This window comes from Cyanistes caeruleus, chromosome 1 (genome assembly GCF_971803275.1).
Source record: "Cyanistes caeruleus chromosome 1, bCyaCae1.hap1.1, whole genome shotgun sequence".
In the NCBI taxonomy this organism is placed as follows: domain Eukaryota; kingdom Metazoa; phylum Chordata; class Aves; order Passeriformes; family Paridae; genus Cyanistes; species Cyanistes caeruleus.
This window is the reverse complement of record NC_141701.1, coordinates 15121268-15143291: the sequence shown is the minus strand read 5'-3', so window position 1 is coordinate 15143291 and position 22024 is coordinate 15121268. Positions and strand designations below refer to the sequence as shown.

Sequence of the window (22024 nt, the reverse complement as noted above, 5' to 3'; positions counted from 1 at the left end):
CATATCTTCAACACTTGGTGCCTATTGGAAATCATCACTGCCTCCACGTCTAGTAAACTGACCAATCCCAAACCCATCCTCAACTGTCCTTTCCTCTACTCTTCCATCAGTAACACACCACCAAATTAATTTGACACTGAACTAATCTAAAAAGAAAGCACGTGGCAGAATGAAACTATACATTAAAAAACATATGTATATATATGTATACATATATATGTTTGCAGGCAGACATTTCAATTAACATTTTTTGAGTTTGCAGTTATTTATTCTGAGGAGAACTGTCATATTTGGTCTAGTTCCTGAACAGCTGGTGTTGCACCCTTGTCTCTCTTATACATGATGGGAGGTATGTAACTACATATGACAGCAACATATCAAGTCTAGACAAATCATTCTCCGTAGAACTGAAATAACAAAAGCGAAAATTCTGCCCTTGTATCTTTAGTTACTCCTTGTAGGACTGAGGACAATGTTTCTCAGCTCCACGAACCACTAGGCTCAGGGGACGAAGACCTTCAGAATTTCCTGAGTAACAAAGACCTCCATTTTTACAAATGCCTGCTGTTCCACTATGTGAGAAAGGCTTTTGAGCCTCAGTGTGTACCAGGAGTGGCACCCAGTGTCCAAACTGCATCTTTACAACAGCGTCTTCAGTTCCCTTCTCAGTCTTCCCTTGTTCCTGTCTCCCAGACTGCAGTTACAGAAAATCAGCAGCTCTCTGCTTAAACTGTACATATACACTAAGTAGTTTACTTACACTTTTTGCCAAACTGTTTAAATCAACTGTGCAGAGATGAATGAAATTTTCAGCTATTCAATGTGGAGAACAACTATTAAGTTTAATAAAATACTTCAATTAAGCCATACAGATACAGATTTAAACTCTGAATTCGTGTAGACTATGGGCTTTCAACTACACTTAACAACTGACTTCACAGTCCCAGGCTGATTTATTCTTGATCATTGTCACTGCTTTAATAGTCCAAACCAGTCTTCCTAAACATGTTTTGTTAGAACAGAAATAAAAATCACTAAAAGAATTGGGAAAAAAACCCAAAACAAAACAACAGAACAACAACAAACAATTTTCATGTTTTGCAGCTATGCGGGATTTTAAAGATCATCTACTGTGCTTGGCTAAAACAACTGAGGAAAAATGAGAGTAACAAATGTACAAAATAAAATTGTTTCGTTCTTCCCAAAATTGATCAGAGGGCTAACTTAGAAACATGATACAACAACCTGGAGTAAGTTATAAAGAAAGCTTCCCCCAAATTGCTTCAGAAGTTACGATTTTTAGCTTTATTTTCTTTCACTATCGCAGAGTGGCAGAAAACAGATCAAGATAAAACAATTATTATAACAGTTATCCTAAAGCATTAAACAGCTATTATTCTATCTGTAAGTAAGCGCACAGTATGGAGCAATGGAGCAATACAGCAATACAAATTGGTAAAAAGTTAAAAAAAAAAAAAGAGAAGAAGATAGGGAAAGGAAAAAAAAAGTATTTACATTTACATATGAAAATCAATACCCCTTTCATGTGGTCAGTTTTCCTGTATCACTAATACCAAGACTTAACCCCCACCATAACATCTCTCCCCTCAAACAATGAAGCACAGCACTATCTGCCTCACATGTGCAAGCTACAAGAACATTACATGCACCTCTTCAGGAGTCAAATGCCTTGCAGCTAAGTGAAATTCTGAGTTCATTAAAACCTAAAAGATTAGATCTCAGCTCTGCTGCAAATATCTCTAAAGAAGCTTTCGTTCCTCAACCAAAGACACAAAACTGGCACAATTTAATAGTTTATCGAGAACTTCAAAATACTGATGTTCAGTGTCTGTAGTTCCTCCCTTACCCTTCTGATTTCTCTGCTACATAAAAGAACACTATAAAATCTGCAATACACACCACACGGATCAGGTTTTTATGTATAAAAATATAGATATACACACACAGATACTGAATAACATGTTAAAATCCTTGAATTACTTCCCTGGTAAGATTTATTTTGTTTCAACGAGACTTCGACTTGCAAAAACACGCACACGTTGCACAGCAAATATATCTCTTGTTAGGTGCCTAATATGGCCAAGGAAACCATTTTGATTATTCTGTGCCCGCTTATGCATTGTCCTACAAAACAATAAGATAGAACAGCAAGAAACTAGCAATTAAGAGGGTCTAAATGAACATCGGGAATCACTAAAATCCACGCTACCCTAGTCAGGAACAATATGACTGATGAATAGGCCATATTATATTAGGATTGTTAGCAAGTGTTAAAAAAAATATCCTTAGCAGATGTCCCTTATGACCTAAATATATCACACAAAGAACATGCCTGTCTTGTTTTCTAAAAAAGTTTTAAGAAATCTCTCCAATTTTATTACTGACTAGAGCTTCATATGTCTGCATGTTGGCTATAAATATGTAGAGAGGATTTTATCACACTAAACTTACAAAAACATATAAATATTTTACTGTAAACAACTTATTTTCATGTCTATTTTTCTACTGCATGAATTTATGCCGTACTGAAGCACGTAATCCAGTAAAAGAAATCAAACTGTATTCAGCACAGTCAAACAAAAGACAAGCTGCATACTACAGCAACTTACTGACCGACACACCATAAACCAAAACAGAGTAAATTTCTTCAGTTAGATGGGTGAGAGCCTTATCTGTAATAAATACATTTTGTGGATGCAGTCAACACAGAATTATATGAATTTAAGCTACTATACACTATTACATGTGCAACTATGTATACCCTGTTCATCTTCACTAGAGCTTTAAAGAAGTATTTACTTTCTTAAATTTTGATGATATTAAGATTCTGTATACTTACATATACCTTTAAACTACAGACAGAAGCAAGATTTGCTCAGTTTGAGCTTTCTCAGTTTCTCCATATATTTTTCACCGCACCACTGGATTTCACAATACATATTAATCATAAACAACTAATGCTAAAATAAAGATACAAACGTAAACTCTACTAAGGATTTTTCTCTTTTGTATCAAAGACTAGTATTTTTCTCGAACATCTTTAAAGTTCTGTGATTTTTATGAAAAAAAAAAAATCTTATATCTCTTTAGCTCCACTGCTGCAGTGGATTTCCCGCCAGTAAAATGGATTTAGAGTCTGTTCCTCAAGTATTTAATTCCAAATTCAGTCCTGAACCTTGAGCCAGCTTCTTGTCTCTGCCTTTCTATCAATAAAATAAATGTGAACAAAAGAGGTGCTACTTAGGTTTCATATGTACTATACCTTGAGTATGGAATATTTTCTTAGAGAATAATGCTACCTAATTTTTCCACATTATGCAGTTGATAAATCCATAAAACATTATTGAACAAAAAATAAGAATGAAAATTATTTTTCATAATATGCTGCTACTATTTATTTCAATCAGTTTCTATTACCTTTCACACAGATGTATTGATTTGAACTGTTTTTCAATAGAACTATAGGTATTTCCTTAATTTTAGCTCTCAGGAAAAAAAAAAAAAAATAGGGGATTTGTTCATTTTGCTGCACTTTCCTTCAGCTCCCTCAAGTTTATTACAGCATTCTTTGGGAAAGGAAATGGCTAAATACTTGCATTAGCAAAAAAGGAAAAGAGGGGGAATGGAAAGAGGTAATAAGAAGGTGTTAAAAGAACTCTCTCTTCCTCTTGGTCCAATCCCACTGGGAAAAGAACAGATGAGCAGAGTCCAAGTGTATGGCAAAGGCTGAGGGGAACCACAAGGTCCACAAATAACTGGTCCCTGAAGAAAGGACATGCTACAGACTGAAGCAAGACATGCAAAAAGCACAGAGTGTGATCCAGGCAGTCCAATTGAAAACAGCCACTGCACCACATTGTCCGGGACCGAGGAATAATAATCAAGGATGAAGAAGTTGAAAGATTTTAGCAGAACTGACAATGCTGTCTTCACAAGGTTTGGGCTTCCTTCTGGATGAAGCTTTAGTTCCTCCAAACACAGAGGTTGACACAAGAGCAGATATAAAGTAGTGTGCAGATATATATATATATATAAACACACACACACTTTCATTATTTAATCGGTTCTCTGCTTCTGTGTTCTTTTATGTCTTTAGTCAAAGTTGAGCTGTTTATATTGGCACCAAAAAAATTAAACTCAGAATGGCTCATTTGTAATGTTTTACCAAAACTGAAGGTAAAAAACCTGGGCTTTCATATTGCTGACCATATAAAAATGAATGAGTTTGTGCAAGTCTTGCAAAATTGTATGAAAAATCCATACAACAAACTAAATTATTGTATATAATGATTTTAAATAAAGAATACAGCTAAGATAGAACACAAGCTATGAAGTAAAAACTCCTGGCTTCAAGATGAAATCCTCCATATAATGAAATGTTTAAATGCATAGCTGAGTTGGATACAATCTCCCAGCTCATTCTAATGCTGCTAAAAAATGGCTATATACATCTAACTACCTAGCTCTTAAAACAGACGCTTCTCTAACTGCATTTCAGGCTAAGTAAGTGAATATTCTTAAACACAATTTTCAGTAAAGTACAGCGTGGAAGTTTATTAAGTATTATAATCATATCCCTGCAATTGCGAATTGTGGAAAAAAAATAAAATCCAACAACCTATGATAGATTTTTAGGCTAGGCTTTCCTGTTTAAAATTGCTCAAGAAAAAATGGCATTAAATATGTTTTCTTAAAAAAAAAAAAAAAAAAAGGCGAACAGCTAGTAGAACATTTTGCATTTTAAATCAAATTACACTAACTTCTTTTGCAGCAAAATTTCAATGGAACCTGATCTAAATAAAAGTTTAATATGCATGGTACTTTAAAGAGCAAAATTATTTCTCTTTTTTGATACAAAATTAGATGTTGAACAGAAGGATTAACCTACCGCTTTAAAGCATTGCCCCTACAGTAAAAATCAACTTGAAAATCCAGAAATGCAGTAAACAAAGCATTTTAGGCAGTTTGTCCAATACTGTCAGAAAAGAAATAGCTGATACACAATTTTTAAGTCTGCACAGTCCAGTAGTATAAATCCCCTTAAATGAGCCAAGGAGCTCCATCACAAGTGCTGCCTCCTCTTTCTTAGTTACGCGTGGTAGAACTGGGAAGCAAAGAAGCAAACGCGCAGCAGAAGCAAGCTCCTGTCCTGCTTTTAGGATACACACATGGAAGTCTGAATCAAATTCTCCCCATCTACACCGAGCCTTAGAGCACGCAGCACATTTTGGCTGATTTAAGAACCGAAAAAACACGGAGTCAGGATAGTCAATGCAGTTTGTAACATATTTTCCGAATTCATTTAGTGTAAAAGATTACATGGACCGTATCAGATGAAGGTACCGTGTACCCTTGGCTGCCGCAGGCCCCGGGGCTCCCGGCCGGGAGCGCGGCGCGGGCCGGGGCCGTGCGCTGGCCACGGGCGCCCTCTGACGGCAGCTGCGCCCCGCGCCCCGGCCACGGGGGGACACAGGCGGGGACACAGGCGGGGACACACGGGGGGGACACACGGGGGGGACACACGGGGGGGACACACGGGGGGGACACACGGGGGCGGGGGGAACAAAGGAGCGGGCACGGGGTGGCGAGGGACGACACCCGGACAATTCACTTGCCTCGGGCAAGAGAATTAATAGCACTGTTTCTTAGCACTTGTGATAATAAATCCATCCTTTGGCATACACTGCCGCATCTGACCCACAAGCATCTACACACCCAAGGCATCCACACAGCCCGCACCTGGCAAAACAGCGTTTCACCGGGATTTCTTCTTTCTTACACATTAAAGACAAAAACCTCCAGTCATTACAGGTAAGTCTGCACAGTATGAAAACTTAGGCAAAGCATTCAGCAGGCTGCACACCTGCTACTCCACTGAACCATCACAATTACACAAGCCACGTCAATATCAGCTTCCTTTCAGGAAACAAATCAAGGGCTTGCACTAGGGACAGGTAGAGTACAAAATAATTCAGGTGTGATTAGCAGTTTTATTAAAGAACCTTGTGAGTATGTCTTATTAGATGACAATTAAGCACATAATAACAACATCTTTGTGCATCAGTATATTGCAGTATCAGTTCTGGCAATCCACAAAACAAATATCGAAGATCAGATGAGATTATTCTGAGAGCTTAACAACCGACCATCCATTCTCTGTCATAATCATCTGAATTCCTTAAATAAATTAAATCTTATTGAGCCTGTGGACTATTTCACACATTCATTCACCCAATAAAAAGGAAAAAAAAACCCAAAAAACCCAATTTAAAATTCTATATAGTTTCTTACATAAGAGAACAAAGTGTAACTTCATAAATGCATGGACAAACCTGACAGGCTTTCACCAGCACTCAGCTGTTTTTGAAAAGTCAACATTTATACAGTACAGCTTTCTTCCTAAATTACAACTGGCCTTACAAAAAACACAGATGAGGAATTCAGATGAACGGACTACAACTGGAACCAGAACCAAGGCTGTGATTCAGGAGCTTTTGGGTCATCTCTTCCTGTACTTACTGAAATAATACTCAAATTTCATATAGCCTGATTTATTTCACAAACATTCCATTTTCTTACAGTAAAAGACAATAGACATGAGCTACAGCTGTAGTACCTGAAGAGAATAAACCTATACAAACAAACAAACAAAAAGAAGCGAAAATTGCATCTACCTATTCAGAACATAGTTACAGTCACTGCATGTTCAAGGTCTGTCATGCAACAATACAAGAGAAATACAAGATGATAAATACAATGATAAAACCTTTGATTTAAAATGGGAATAAAACAAGAAAAACGGACAAAATCTAGGCTGGACAGAAGCCTTTACAGAAAGAAGATGAACCAACACTGCTGGAGGGCTGTGATTTAATGACACCAGGACTTCTATACCAATGCTAGCAAAAGAAATCAACCCTCAGAGAGTCCATCTGGACCCTATTGCAACAAGGCTTATGAAAGGTCTAGAAAATATGTCTTAAGGGAACAGCTGATAGACCTGTGTTTGTTCAGTCTCGAGCAGAGAAGGCTCAGGAGAGACCTCATCATGCTCTACAACCATATGAAAGAGGGGTGTAGTGCAGGGGAGGCCAGTCTATGGCTGCCGTGTCTGCAGTGAGAGGACCAGGGAAACAGCCTTAAACTGAGACAGGGGAGATGCAGATTAGGTGTTAGAATTTTTTTTTTCCCAGTGTTAGGGCTGTCAGGCGCTAGAATACATTGCCCAAGGAGGTGGCAGAGTCACCAGCCCTGCAGGTGTTTAAAAGGTATCTAGATCTGGTCCTGTGTGATGTGTTTCAGGTGTTACAGTGGTAGTACTGGGCAATGGTTGGACTTGATGATCTTGTAATTTTCTTCCAGCCTTGATGATTCTGTGATTCTGCCTGAAGCCCTCTGCTTCTGCAAGGACCACAAGTCACAGGTGAGCGAATGGGCAGCACTGCAGGTAAGGCTCAGCAGCTCAAATTGCTGCTGCCCCTAGCCAAATAAAACCCTGAATAACCACTATTTATGAGCTATGATACCTGTCCACATGCAGCTGCACCTATTTGAGGCTAAAAAATAGTGTGTTTGTGGAAATGTTGCACTTTGTTATTTCTAGTTGTTACTGAATGACTACAAAACTAAATTCAACCTAAGGCACAGAAAACCAAAGGTAATAAAATGTTTAATCACTTAGCTGACTTCTAACCTGGAAACCAAAATGAATCTCTCAACTAACAAAGTAAAAATTACGTTGGAGGATAGGGAGAGAAGGCACCAGCTTTCCTGCTGAAGCATTTCAGAGGGAATCTAATAAAAGAAGAAAAAGTTACAACCATATAGAACTTATTTTGATGTATAATTATATAACTGTCTCAAAGTTCCGACTGGCATGTTTACCACAGGACTTTATTTATTATCTTAGCTTTGTAACTAGGTTACTAAAATACATCAGACTGAAATAAATCTGTTTCAAAATAATGTCTCACAACATAATGAGTGACAAGAGGTATACTTCATTTTTAACTGTTGGATTTCCAAGAAGGAAATATAAATTTCCTTTAAATGGGGAAAAAAAGCTACTCAGTGCAAAGGACCAAAGATAAAATCAATAAAGTGCAAAGGATTGAACTTAATATGTTGCTTAGAAATAAAATTTATAGACATGAAAAATACATTTATTTATCAGGAAGAACATATAGTAAGTAAGATAAATTTTTAGTAAACCTTAGCTGAAAGACAGCAAAACTATGCTCAGACAATGGCTTGGAAATACCCTAAAGTGAAAGCACTTCTCAGAAAACTACCCTCAGTAAGACAAGCTGGAACACTGCATCATTTCACAGTACGTAAGCCAAAAATCCCTACAGCACAAAATCTGATTTTCTCTAAACAAGACCCGAATCTGTGGGGTGGAGGACATGGGGAAGGGGAGGCAGGTGGCACAGAAATAGGGACTGTATGTGTATATCACTGAAAGTATCTTCATGAAATTAAACATCAACGCTTTGAAAAGTTAAGTCAATGCCTATGAGGATTTAAGTGCACCAGCAATAAGGAAACAATTATATGAAAAGCAAATGCCTAACCAAAAGCCTGAAGTGCAGCCCTAAAATATCGAACATTCACATTGAAGCATCGTTTGCAGGCAACTCAACAACAATTCTGCAATTTTCCTCCATTAGGTCACACATCATCAACTAAACTTCACCTACAGATTTCTAACAGAGCTGGGTTGAACCCTCTCACCCCCACTAAAAATCTCATGCTACAGCAGGCTAACCTAAGTGTTTAAGACTTAACTGACAAGAAATCTTACCAAAAAAATGGCACTTTGCAAAAATAATCACAGGAAGACCACATTGCAGGAGAAACTTTCTGAGATGAAAAACACCCGTGGAATCATACGTGGTGGACAGCCCACCCAGATTTGCAATAAGAATTACTTGAAGCTAAAAAAAACCTCTCATATTTTCTGTAGTTTCAGAAATAGTCCAATTCAAGCTGCATTAAAAAATGTTCTTGCACTAAAAGAGCAAATTCATAGGTTTTTTTTAAAAAATAATTTTAAGGAATTCTGTAACCACAGATAGTCAAAATTTGGTATTATGTTAGGCATTAGCAGCAAGAAACAAAATGGCACCATAACAAAAGCATAACTACACATATCTGAAGAAATAGTTGTTGTAAGCAAGTTTAAATACATCTTTATCAAACTGATTCTTAAATGTCATGCATACCTATTTCAAGTTCAGTTTAAGGATATTTTCATAGCACTCTCAAAAATGTGTTTTATATTAGATCTGCACAGCTTAAAAGAGGAAAACATTCACGTAAATGTGTCTCGCCAATTGCCCAACAGTTTATTTGTTCAAATATCACCTGCTTGTACAAAAGCTCAAATTCTCTTAACAACAATCACCTCGAGACCACTAAGGCCTCCATAAGGAAGAAGACGATGCAACATCATGCCAACAAAAGAGCACAATGTTAAGTATTATTCTGTGTAATAGCAACACTGAAGTGCCAAGGCCCTTATATTTTCCCTCCATATCTATGGTCCTGTATTAGTGCAAATATATAAAGCCAGATAGAGTACTGAAGTAACACACAAATCTTAGGAGGAAGGAGGTGCCTTATTTTCTTTGGTTTTTAGCAGCATGAATTTTAACATTCTGGCACATAACAAGAGATTTCTCTACTTGAATTATCTGCATCTAGAAGAAAAAAGAATCTTTTGAAGATCTGGCAGGATGCTTGCATAGGCAAACACAGCTCCAGGGAAAACAAACAGTGGGCATTTATAAAACATTACTGTTTTTCACACTGGCAAAGCAGAAGACAACTTTGAGGAGGCTAGAAAGATCCAAAGCTCAAGCTAGCAACCTCAACAGCCATTTTATTTAGGTTTTCATCTTCCCTAAATTCTACCACATAAGTTAAAGAGCTCAACAGACCCACATTAAGGGAATGCCGAATGAACATGAGCACCCTGCATTTCCTAAATGGTTCAGTCTATTTAACTGTATTTCACTGAGAAGAATAATCCCTGAATCAACATCTCTGTGATCCAGGTAGTACAGGCTAGGGGAGATGGAAACCAACATGAAATTCTCCTGAATTGGCTTACAGGGCTCAGCATAGGCAAGCTCCCCTGATCTGGCCGTAGATTCCCCACCACTGCCAGAGGCAGCATCAGTCTCACTGCCACCAGCTCACTTCCCACTCTGGCTAGAGCTTGCTCTGCTTTCTCTGCCCACAGCATGGGAACAGAAAGTTGAAAAGTTAAGGGGTCCAGGTGAGGGAAGCTTTCCCTTTGGAGCTTACTTAATGCCAGGATTATTGCCTACTTGCTAAAAAAGGGAAAGAGAAAGACTTGTACCAAAAATCACTTTCCTGGAATGAAGTTTCTCCCAAACATGAACAGTTGAGCCCTACATACCAGATCACAGGCTTACAGCTCAGCACGTGAGCTGTCCTACAGTGAGCTGAATCCATCTCTGACACTGAGAAATTCATTTCAATACTTGCTCTCCTATCAGCTACATGGAAATAATTCAGCCATTTTCTACAGAAAAAAAATGAAGCACGGGGTTCAATTAAGAATTTAGATTACGTCAATACTTTGAAGAGCTCCAGAAGAGAAGGAATCTTTAAAACATTTTTTAGGCTTTAGTAAAATATAGTTCTGACTCAAGCACCGTGTTATTGTAGGACAATTAAGATTCCTTTTTGTTTTGCACTCTTTTTTCTTTGAGCTAACTGTGTAATCCCACAAAGAAAGCAATAAACAGCTACAAAACCCTACCAAGTTGCAAAGAATTCTTAAAATTATCTCTGCTATAAAAAGCAGGGTCCAGGATTCTTTTCTTGTTAGTTAAAATATTAATTTAATAATACCTAATCTCATTATAAGCAAGAAAAAGCAGTTTATACTTACAGATTAAGTGTTCTTACTCAAACTCAATTATCAAAACAGAATTAACTGCAACTACATTGACTATATTGCCTCTTCAGTTACTCTTGAAGTTAAACTGACTCTTTATGCCCTAATAAAGTTCTTCTACTAGTATCATTAAATACACACACTCATAATATCAAGATTAGAATTGTAAGCCTTTTAAGTTTGCTTTATAAATTTGATGTCATTCTGTGCCAAGCCAATCATACGAACTTACAGTGTCGGTAACAAAATACTAGGACTAGCAAAAAACACTGAGACAGACAGAAACCACTCATGCTACATTCTAACTCACTTGGAAAGCAAAATGATCACCCAGACTCCAAGTTAGCCAAAGCCTTTTAAACTTAAAGAGCTCTGCTCTCCAGGCTTTCAATGAGTACTTAACACATACAGGTAAATCCACAGAGAGGCAATCTATGTGCCAAGCTACATTCAGATGTGTAGGTATGCATACACAGCATATATATGTATGCACACACATACACACAGCTATTTCCATAAAATGCTTTAAAGTGATTATAATTACAGAGAGAAAACTAATGTAACCTCCCATGTGGACAGTCTCATCCTAAAATAAGTGTCCATATAATATAGTATTCACCCACTCTAACCTCCCTTATGCAGACAAGCTTTAAGTTGGACACTCAGGATGGCACTCCAATTGAACTCTTGACATCTCAAGCCACACTAAAACAAACTCTCTAAGTATACACAAACTTCTGCTCACTGTGAGGGAAAAAAGGCCTTTCTAGCCCATACAGATTTTCTTTTTAGCCTAAGTTTTACAAAACTGTAAATATTACCTTCATCGAAGTCTGCATCATCTTCTGTATGCTGAGGGAAAGGGAAGCAATTTGTGATTTCAAGTCTGTCATCCACCACAAGACCCAGCAGCACTCCTTGGACCACTTCATTCCCCTGTCCTTCTTCTTGGTAATGTTTAATGATCTTTAAAACAACCTAGAACACAAAACAATAAAATCATAATATGCAATGCATTACTTTTGTCCTCAAACTATGTATCTGGAATTTTAAATTTGTTGGAAGGATTAGAGCTGCAAACCAAGTGAGCTATTGGCTTAAGCACCAGGAATTTTAATACCGGTGGAGGAACAGAAAGTCATCCTAATATTAAAGGGAAAAAACCAACACCATTAAATGAACCATCAAAATGCAGTTCTAAACCAGTTTTCTGAAACATCATTCTAAAATGAAATATTGATCATTTTTACTTTAGCTTGTTGCGTTAACTGTGAGCTTTTAACAGTATCTTGCAGGCCCAGTAAGCCCCCTCTTGAGGGAAACAGTGCACAGGAAACTAAGAAAACATCTTAAAAAACTATGCAGAAACTGGTAGGAATTTTAAAGGTGCAGATCACATCAAATTTCAATTGCATTAATCTTCCAAAGTACAGCTCACTGCAGTTTTACTTCAGATGATAGTTTAAGTTGCGTAATGTAAATGGTATGTCATAGGGTATTTAAGAAAAATCAATGATAAAAGAAAAAATGCATAAATTGCTCATAATATTTTTAACAACATAATTCCCATTTCCTTCCTTGATTCTGAACTCTACAATAAATAATTCTCATGAGATGATACTGTAAATTGGAACAGTATGAACAAAACCCCTCAAAAATAGTCAGTTATTTTCTAGCAACACTTCATACTTAAATAACACTTTATACTCAACAACAACAACTACAGTAAGGTAAGACACTCATCACAAACATTGACTTAAAAGAACTTACGCTTTGTCCAGTGTAAGAGAGGTTTATTTTACTAAACCCTAATCCATCCATTCAAAATTCAACAGAAAATGCCGGATGATTATGTTTTCATTAAAGCAATGCTATTTTAACATCTGCTGGCAAACAGACTAGTTTAGTAGATTTCAGCTCAACTGCCCTTAGAACAGACTTTAAACAAGTACTGGCTTCTAGTGAACATTTTACAGGGGAGGGCAGAACAAAAAAGGAGGTTAAGCTCATACTTACACATCAGGAACATATGTTTGTCCCTAGCTTTCTCCTTTGTGATTAGCAGATGTCACTTTTTGTAAAACACCATTATTGTATAAAAGTACAATACAGGTTAAATGAAAGAAAAAGGAGACTAAAATAGAAATTATTTACAAATACAGTGCCTTCTTGCCTTCTTGAGCTTCATAAACACAGCCTACTTGAAGACAGGGCAGAGAGGGTAAAATTGAAAAGAAATACCTATTTCCAACTAAGTTTGATTTAAGTATCAAACTGAACTAACACCCACTGATTCCTTGTTTATTTACAGTATCATTCACTTGTGGTTCCTTTTGCATCTCAATATACTTGCATTGAAGCTTCTCAATCATAGGTAGAAAACATTTCACTCCAATACATTCACATCTGTCACTCAAGTCCTTTGCAGCCACACCCTTTTTATCCAATTTGTTAAAACGGGTCTACAGAGTAGAGACACAAAGAGATAGTTTGGCAATACGCATCTCATTTCATGAGCAAACAGCAAGGAAATGAAGATCAGTGGGCAGTGAAGCAGTATTTAACACTGATGGAAGCAGTAAAGCAACCATCAGTTTGAGATCACCTGGATGTAGAAGATGAATGTTCCACAGTCAACACGTAACTAATATTCAACTTGCATTTAATGTAAAGCTAAAATTTATCATATATTTTCCCTGTCTTCCAGTCAAGAAACCCGTAACTATCCTGTCTGATTACAGCAGAGAGCTCTCTGCCTACTATAGAACTTCTCAGCATCTTTACAGTCTTGTAAGCTTCACCTTTTCCAGTATTTTTCTCATTTTCTCTTGAGCTCTCTATGCACACTGACTGTCCCTGTTAATGTGAGTATTGTTTGTCTGTTTGATTTCATTCCAGGAGCATTTGTGATACGACGTCAATTTGCTGCAGCGTTTCTGATGATAATTGCTCACAGAAAGCAGCCACAAATGAAACAAGCATGGGCTGTCACAGAGTATCAATGATTTTTCAGAGAAAGAAAACTAGGAATTCAAAGCTCTGAAGTATTAACTAAAAACCCCAACACACAATGAAGTAATTACACAAGCCTGCACTTTTCCATCTCCAGCCTGAAGACCAGAGCAGACATCACCCAAGAAGACAGAGACCCCAGGGATTTAAGCCTACCTGCAACCTTACTTTCCAACAGAATCTGACAAAGGGAGCAGAGAAGTTCATGAATTCAATACTCCAAATTTCACAACCATTAGGACACTGCAGAAGTTTGTGTTTACAACTGCACTGGAAAATACATTAGCTACCGAAATCACTTAGAAAAAGATGCATCCAATGACACAGGATTCCTGTTTTCATTTTGTTCTTTGTTCTGGACAGTTTTATAACCTACTACCAAAATACTGCCATATGACCAAGAAGGAAATGTGCTCTGAAACCTGTGTTTCAGTACTAAAAATAGATCTTCAGGTGTAAAGCAGGACTATCTCTCTAGTAATAACATCAGCTACAACACTAAAAAGGTCATCTCCATTTGTTTGCTAGTCTAGATACAGCAGGAAGAGTTGACCAATATGCAAACACCAATGCCATGACATTTCTGACTGAAGGTGCAGACCAGGACTTCATACTGAATAAACCACATATACCCAAGAAAAATGAGCACTCATTATCTAGATAACTTGTTATCTAGACATTTCCTAAAAGAAAAAGATGTTATGTTTGTGAAGCAATCAGAACAGAATTAAAGTAGTTATACTGGTCTGAAAATAAATGTAAAAAGTGTTAATATAAATAATGTAAGTATAAAACAGCACTTTGAGAAATACCAATTTCTCCAAATAACACTTAAAAAAATCCCAAAGAAATCTAAATGAACACCAGTATAACAATCTTTCAGTCAATGCTGATTCACTTGCCAAACACCATTTATAATTCCCATCCAACTCCCTAATAGGAGATATTGCCCTTTATACAAGCTATGATTGTTCTTAAATATCTGTAGATCCTTCACTGCTATGCCATAGCTACACAGAATCACAGTACCCAAATCAAACCACATTTCAACTGCTACTGTTATTTAAGTAATGCAGCTGGCCAACCAGGAAAGGTTATGTTTTTTAGGAGAAAATGTATCAAGTAACAAAAAAATCCTCAGATTTCTAAACTCTAGTACCCTGAACACAAGTCAATAATTAGTATATCATGATTTAGTATATCAGCATGTAAGAAATATTCAGGTACATAGTGACTCTTTAGAAAAGGATACACAAGTAACTCCTAAATAAAACTCAAGAGTCCCCCAGACTTGTAAACTTAGTGTTCAAAACACCAAAGTAATTTAATCACTTGGAGTAGCCACTTGTCAGATTTTAATGACCATTAATCCTCAATTTAAAAAAAAAAAAAAACCAAAACCTTGCAGTTCTGCAGTGCTCCTAATCTCCAAATCTTCAAAGCACTGCTCAGACATTAAGAATGAAGTCATACAAAAAAATAAAAATTAAAAAAATTTAAAAAGCCATTCTGAAACTATTAACAACATCAAAGATACATATTTTAACTTCATACTGCCAAATTTTAAATTGGGCTACATTCTGACATCACAGTTGGTAATTTCAAAAGTTTGTACCTCACCACAGAAATACGTGTAACATAAACCCGCAGCTGAAGTATTGTGAGCCTTTGGGGGGTTCTGTGAAGATCCCACTGTAGGGACATGAATATATCAAGATGCACATTTCTGCATTTATGTAAAGAGAAACAACAGCAAATCAAAACACTGAGGATTCACTTATGGCAGTGTTCCAGAGAGCTGAATGTCACCACATTGAAAACAGATTTCCAGTACCTGTGCCATGTCTTACACATGTGAAATCAAACAAGAGAGAGCTTCTGTTAGCCCACTGGCTACATGATATAGCACACTGATCTACAGTCTTAAATTAAGTATTTATATCTTTTTAAATGCTTAACATTTTTTGCCACCCAAGAAAGCTTTGTGGTCACAACCACTAGCATCAACTGCCAGCATCTGGGGAAGAGGATGGGGAGAGTCTAAACAACTCTGTGTTATGTAGCTGTTTTCAGCAGTAATGTGGAAGGTGCCACAACACTCACATCCTCTCAGTACTTAACACTACTGCAATGCTGGTCAATATTTAGCTTGGCAAAAGGGTCTTGAAAGCTATGACTGCTAATAATGCGTGATACATTTTGAATACATCCATATCACATATGTAGCCTTCTCCATACAAATTCTTAAAACTCAAACCATGAACTTTTATATTTGAGTGTTTCAGGATGAGCAATTTTACTCAAACTCCTAGCATAAACCAAATTCAACAGAGAACTGATAATGCAGCTTTGTAAATGGATAGATCACAATGTCAGTCATTACTAACAATGACAATGGTAACTGTGTTAACTTCAAAGATGCCTAGAATCAACATCTTCTTGATACACATGAAATGCATAAATGTCACCTCTGGATAAAGAATCGAACTGTTTAGCAATTAATATCCGCATGAAGACATAGCACATTTCACTCTAATTTAGTGCCAATGTCTCCTTCCTCAGGTAACCCTACACCAAAAGCAAATCTACAACTGGTGTTGTGCTGAAACAACCAATTAACAACAAACAAAATGAAATTAAACAGTTCTGAAATTTTCAAGTAAGCATGGAATGGCTTTGTTTTTAAACAAAGACATGGAAAAAAATACAAAAAACCTAGATATCATGAAACATGAGCAATGTTAACATTTTAATAGTTCCAGATGAGGTTTTTACACACTACAGATAAGTGCTTATCCTACACTTACAAAAGACAAGTCCTGGAAGCTGACCAAGCAAAAACTTGCCTTAAGCTGATTTGTCTCCTGGCTATAGTACCACTTGATAAGACAAAAACAGAAACTCTCAACTTTCCTGCCAGGAGAAAAGGAACACTGAAGTAAATTAAAGATATCATTGCAACGATTAAGAGTAAGAAAACATATGTCTATACACATGACGCACTCCTCCAGATGATTAATGAGACAGATGTTTACTGAAACACATAAAAAATTCCATCTTAATCAGTGCAGTCCACAGAAATGGGTTCTAGAAAGCACTGTGACAGACAACATGTCAGAAGCACAAAATCAACAGGTTGATACCCTGGTCTCACAGCTGTTGGCTGTGAACCTTTATGGCACAATACTTGCCACCACATGAAGTCATGGCATGAGTTCAGCACCAAGCTGAGTTGTGTGGTTGACAGTCCTGAAGGACAGGATGCCACCCAGAGGGACCTGGACAAGCTTGAGAAGTAGGCCATGAGAACCGCATCAGGTTTAATAAGAGCAAGAGCAAGGCGCTGCACCTGGGTCAGGGCAACCCCCGATGCCAACACAGGCTGGGGGAGGAACAGATGGACAGCAGCCGTACCCAGAAGGACGTGGGGAGCTGCTGTACATGAGGTTGGCATGAGCTGGCGATGTGCACTCACAGGCCAGAAAGCCAAGTGTGTCCTGGGCCACATCCAAAGCTGTGTGGGCAGCATGTCAAGCAGGTGATTATGCCCCTTCTACTCCACTCCCATGAGATCCCAGCTGCAGTGCTGTGTCCAGCGCTGGAGTCCTCAATGCAGGAAGGCCATGGACCTGTTGGAGTGAATCCAGAGGAGGCCACCTCTGATCAGAGAGATGGAATACCTCTCCTATGAAGACAAGCTGAGAAATTTGGGCTTGTTCAGCCTGGAAAAGAAGGCTTTGGGGTGACCTGACTGTGGCCTTCCAGCACCCGAAGGGAGCCTACAGGGACAATGGAAAGGATTTATTGTATTGCATGTAGTGACAGGTCAAGGGGGAATGGCTTCAAACTCAAAGAAAGTGGTACTAGATCAGATATTAGAAAAAAATCCTTAAATGTGAGGGTGGTAAAGCACTGGCACAGGGTGCCCAGACAAGCTGTGGATGCCCCATCCCTGAAGGTGTTTAAGGCCTATTCAAGGTTGGATGGAACTCCGAGCAACCTGGTCTTGTGAAAGGTGTCCTCACCAATGACAAGGGGGTGGGAACTAGATGATTCTTAACTCAAACCATCCTATGAAACAGAAGATTAGAGATGAAACTGAATTTTACATGTTATACTAATGTCATGAAATACGACAATTTCTACTGATAAATACAAAATTCACTTAAATGCATATTCCAGCTTATTTGCAGAGATCTTTGAATTTTTTCTAGATTCTATTACTGAACAGGACTGCATTTTTGACCATTCCCGACATGATGGATGTCTATACATTTTTTCTTTTCTTCTTCTACTTAACTTTAGAATAAAGGCTCTTAAAGCTGTCAGACCAATTTTATCTCAGGAGAAGTAAAGGAAAATAATTTTAAAAACAGTTTTCCATTAAGACCTTCAACATCTTAAAGTAATTGATTTGGCAGAAATCTTCAGTCATAAGTATGTTTGGTGGCCAAAAACAAAAAATTATTTTAATTCCCTGAGAAATAATCAACAAGATATTTAATCTAAACATTCTGTTGAAAAACCTAAGGCCAAGACTGAGTAGACTTTAAAAGCAAGGTAACTTCAGAAAAATGTTGTTTTGAACAGCAGCTTCAGAAATAACAAGCCTTAGCCCTCACTGTTTTATCTAGTAAGTGTAGCAGTCATCCTTTGGACAGAAGACCTCACACGCCCCGCAATAATTTACCTTTATCTTGACTTGCTAGAGCCTAAACACCAACATTTATAAAGTCTTTGTAAATACAGTTCTTGGAATAGTGAGCATACATTTATGTCACTCAACAGCTAATTCAACACCAGATGTTAAAATCTTATTTTTGAACTTGACAGAAATTTGGGGCTTAAAAACAATAATTATATAGGAAGCATAACAGAATGATGCATGCCATTTCATACCATCTCCAAGGGGTGCAAATATCAAAATATCCTTTTGACAAGAGCAGAAGCTTCTTGGAGTTGAGCCTAAATTCACCAACAATGAACAGAGTGTATTGATCTGAGGTGGTCCTCAAGCAGAGGATGCTACATACATTTTCACATTGAAGTTATAACTTATAGGAGTCTGTCAATTTTGTCTCATGTACGTTCTCAGCACTAAGCCATTCTGGAAATCCATGTTAAATTGAATGGAAAGTAGTCTATCTTGAACTATGGGGTTAATGATGTTACATGTGTCTGTACTATATTAGTATTTTTGAGTATTATGAAGCATATGACAAGCATCCAAAGCTTTCTGTTCCCTAGGCGTCTCATTACATCCCTTGGTACCAAACATAACACTTGCTTAGTCTGTAAACATCAAGACTTCAGATGACTTAACTGCAAGAGGGAACTTCAGTAATCTTTCTACTCCACAATATGTACATGAGGCTAAAGAAAACTACTGAAATCGTAAGAGATTATCAATTTAACAAGTCTTTTCCGTCACTACTGCTTGGTTTAGGAACCATTTTCTCCTGTAATTATAGGAATCTATATGGTTTTCCAGATACCTCTTGCTTTATAGCCATTTTACCTCTTGCTTATAGCCATCTCACTTTCCTTCAGCATTTGGTTGGGTTTTTTTTCCAGCAGGACAAAGAAAGTAGTAATATCCATATGCAGCAATAAACCAGATATAAGATCCCTTGTCACTTTATCTCAGCAAGTGGCTGACTCAAAGCACAATATTAAGCCAGTGACAGGCCAAGAAGCATTTTATCACTTCTTGAACATTTACTGATTATGTGCAGTGTTTGGGGCACGGCTGAAAAAGCTGTACCTTCTTTATCCTAGAGCTTAGTCCAGAAAAAGTAGACATTGAGTTCATTTTTCACTTTCTGAACACTCTTGCACAGATAATGTGTAGATCAGAGGCACATCAACACAAACCAACAGCAAAGCTTCAACCACCACCAAAAATGCCCAACAGAAAGTACTTCTGAAGTACCTGCTCTTTCAGTTGCTTTATTCCTCTTTTAAAGAACTACTTCCAAACTGCTGAGATTCAAGAGCTCTAGAATCTCCCTAAAAGCAAGAGGAAAAACCATTCTAACAAGATGGGGGCCTCCCTACAGCAACACAGTCTGGCTGCACCTTTCAACAGCCCCCACTTCCAGCCAAGGTGGTTGTGCCCACAGTGCAAGCCCAGATTTCTACAGACACTGCCAAGTGATTGACACACACACTATTCACTCACTGGAAGCAAGCTCAGCTGCTGCAAACATGGGTTAGCTGCCCACTCATGCTATTACTGGGATACTTTTGAAGCCACAAAGATTTTTAAAAAAATATCATAGCTTATAAAAAAAAGCTACTTCAAATTACAAAAAAATCACTGATTTCATGTAAAACCAGACACAGAACATGAAAGAGACCATTCCTCAACACCTAGAACTAAAATTGGTTAATATCTAAAATGGAAAAGACAAACTCAGACAAGACTCCACAGGTAGGTGGAGTTCAGACTGAAGAACTGAAATTGTACAGACACCAAGCCTGCTTCTGCACAAGTACAACATTAGAAGGGAAGATTACTGGGTTTTGGCTAGAGGCATGTTGGGTTTTCATAGGCTGTGGTTTTCCTTGACTCTGCCAGGAATTTACATTCATCAGCTAGTATCTTGTAGGTACCGTGAAACATCTGTTTAAGTCATTTATTTACTCATGTCCAAGTGAGCTGCTTGTTCTTGCAAAAGGAAGCAGTTAAACACAAACTGCAGTACATCAAAAGAAAAACTAATTAAACAGTGGAGAAAAGCAAAGGTTATTAAAACACAGAAAAATACCGAATGTTAGTCAAGGTGTGTGTTACCAAATAGATCAATCTCTTCTTCATTTTTGTCCCCCTACAGTTGAGTTTTACAGCAGTTCAGATTAACAACCATCTGCAGGGTTAATCACAAACCATTAGCACACTTTAATATTGCCTCAATGCAAGCAAAAATGCACCATTACACATGTGTATTGAAACTCCCCATTGCTGTGTTCACACGCTGGTAAAATACAGTTCTCTGCAATACAAAGTTTCAGAACACATTTCACAGTACATGGATTCATGCACATTCCCATGGAAACCGTCAAGGCCAGGGGCACTGCAGAATCGCTTCCTTATAGAAACACTTCAGTAAAACAGCCTCAGGACCTCAACTGTGTGAGTGGCAGGGCATTAGATGTTATTAGCACACTGTCAGGAGGCAGCGATAGGGATGTAATGAGATTAACATCAAAATTCTGCTGGTTGCAAGAGGGATGGAGCATTTCCCCAGGACTACTTACTATATTATTTCTTCTATTTCCCAGATCTTACTGAACACAAAACTTTTGAAAACATTCAGTATTTCAGGCAGTTTTTTCAAATTGCCAATATAATTCATATTTATTATTTTTAATGAATTCAATATCAAGCCATCATTTCAAGAATGAAAGCTGATGAATATACTCCTTCAGAGCACAACATACGGAAATTATATAGAAGTGGTAGAGACAGGCACAGTTTCAACATTTTCTCCTCAAAACATCAGAGCTTTACATTTATACTTCAACATACATATGTTCTGTGTATTAGTGAATCACCATTGTTCAAAATTTGTGGCGCTCACCAAGTGAGCAGTGTATTCCAAGTATAAGGTTTTCTTCAGCATCAACTTCTAGCAGCTTCCTATAAAAAAATTTTAAAATGACAGCCAAAAGCAGCAGTAGCACTTTTTTTTAACTATTCTTTAATCAGATTGTGCCAGACTGCTACCATTTTGAAGCTAAACGGCAATACAGTTAGCCTTATCTATTTGACCTTCAAAAATTAGCAAAGTAAGGCAGACTTAGATGGGGAGAAGGGAATGGGGGCTCATCTGAAACTCCTGATCTTTTCCAAAAAACATACCCTGCACAACGAAACTGGAATATGCTATTTAAGGGTGTGTCTTTAAAGCACGCCTTCCATATGCATTCAACAGATGCTTCCAAGTAACCAGTAAAGTCCCCACCGGACATGACTTCCATATCGTTTCAATAATTTATAACTTTTTGCACAACAATTTTTTCCACATTGAAACACTCAGCCTTTCTGGCAAACACTTG

General features: G+C 37.6%; 1 protein-coding gene across 1 annotated transcript in view; it reads right to left on the bottom strand.

Annotated features, from left to right (window-relative positions):
- The window catches only part of EIF3H (eukaryotic translation initiation factor 3 subunit H), a 90644-nt gene that overhangs the window by 56328 nt on the left and 12292 nt on the right, over window positions 1–22024 (bottom strand). The window contains exon 2 of the mRNA XM_086879928.1: window positions 11773–11929. Within this exon, the coding sequence (XP_086736054.1) occupies window positions 11773–11929 (157 nt within the window). The remainder of the gene's footprint in view (window positions 1–11772; window positions 11930–22024) is intronic.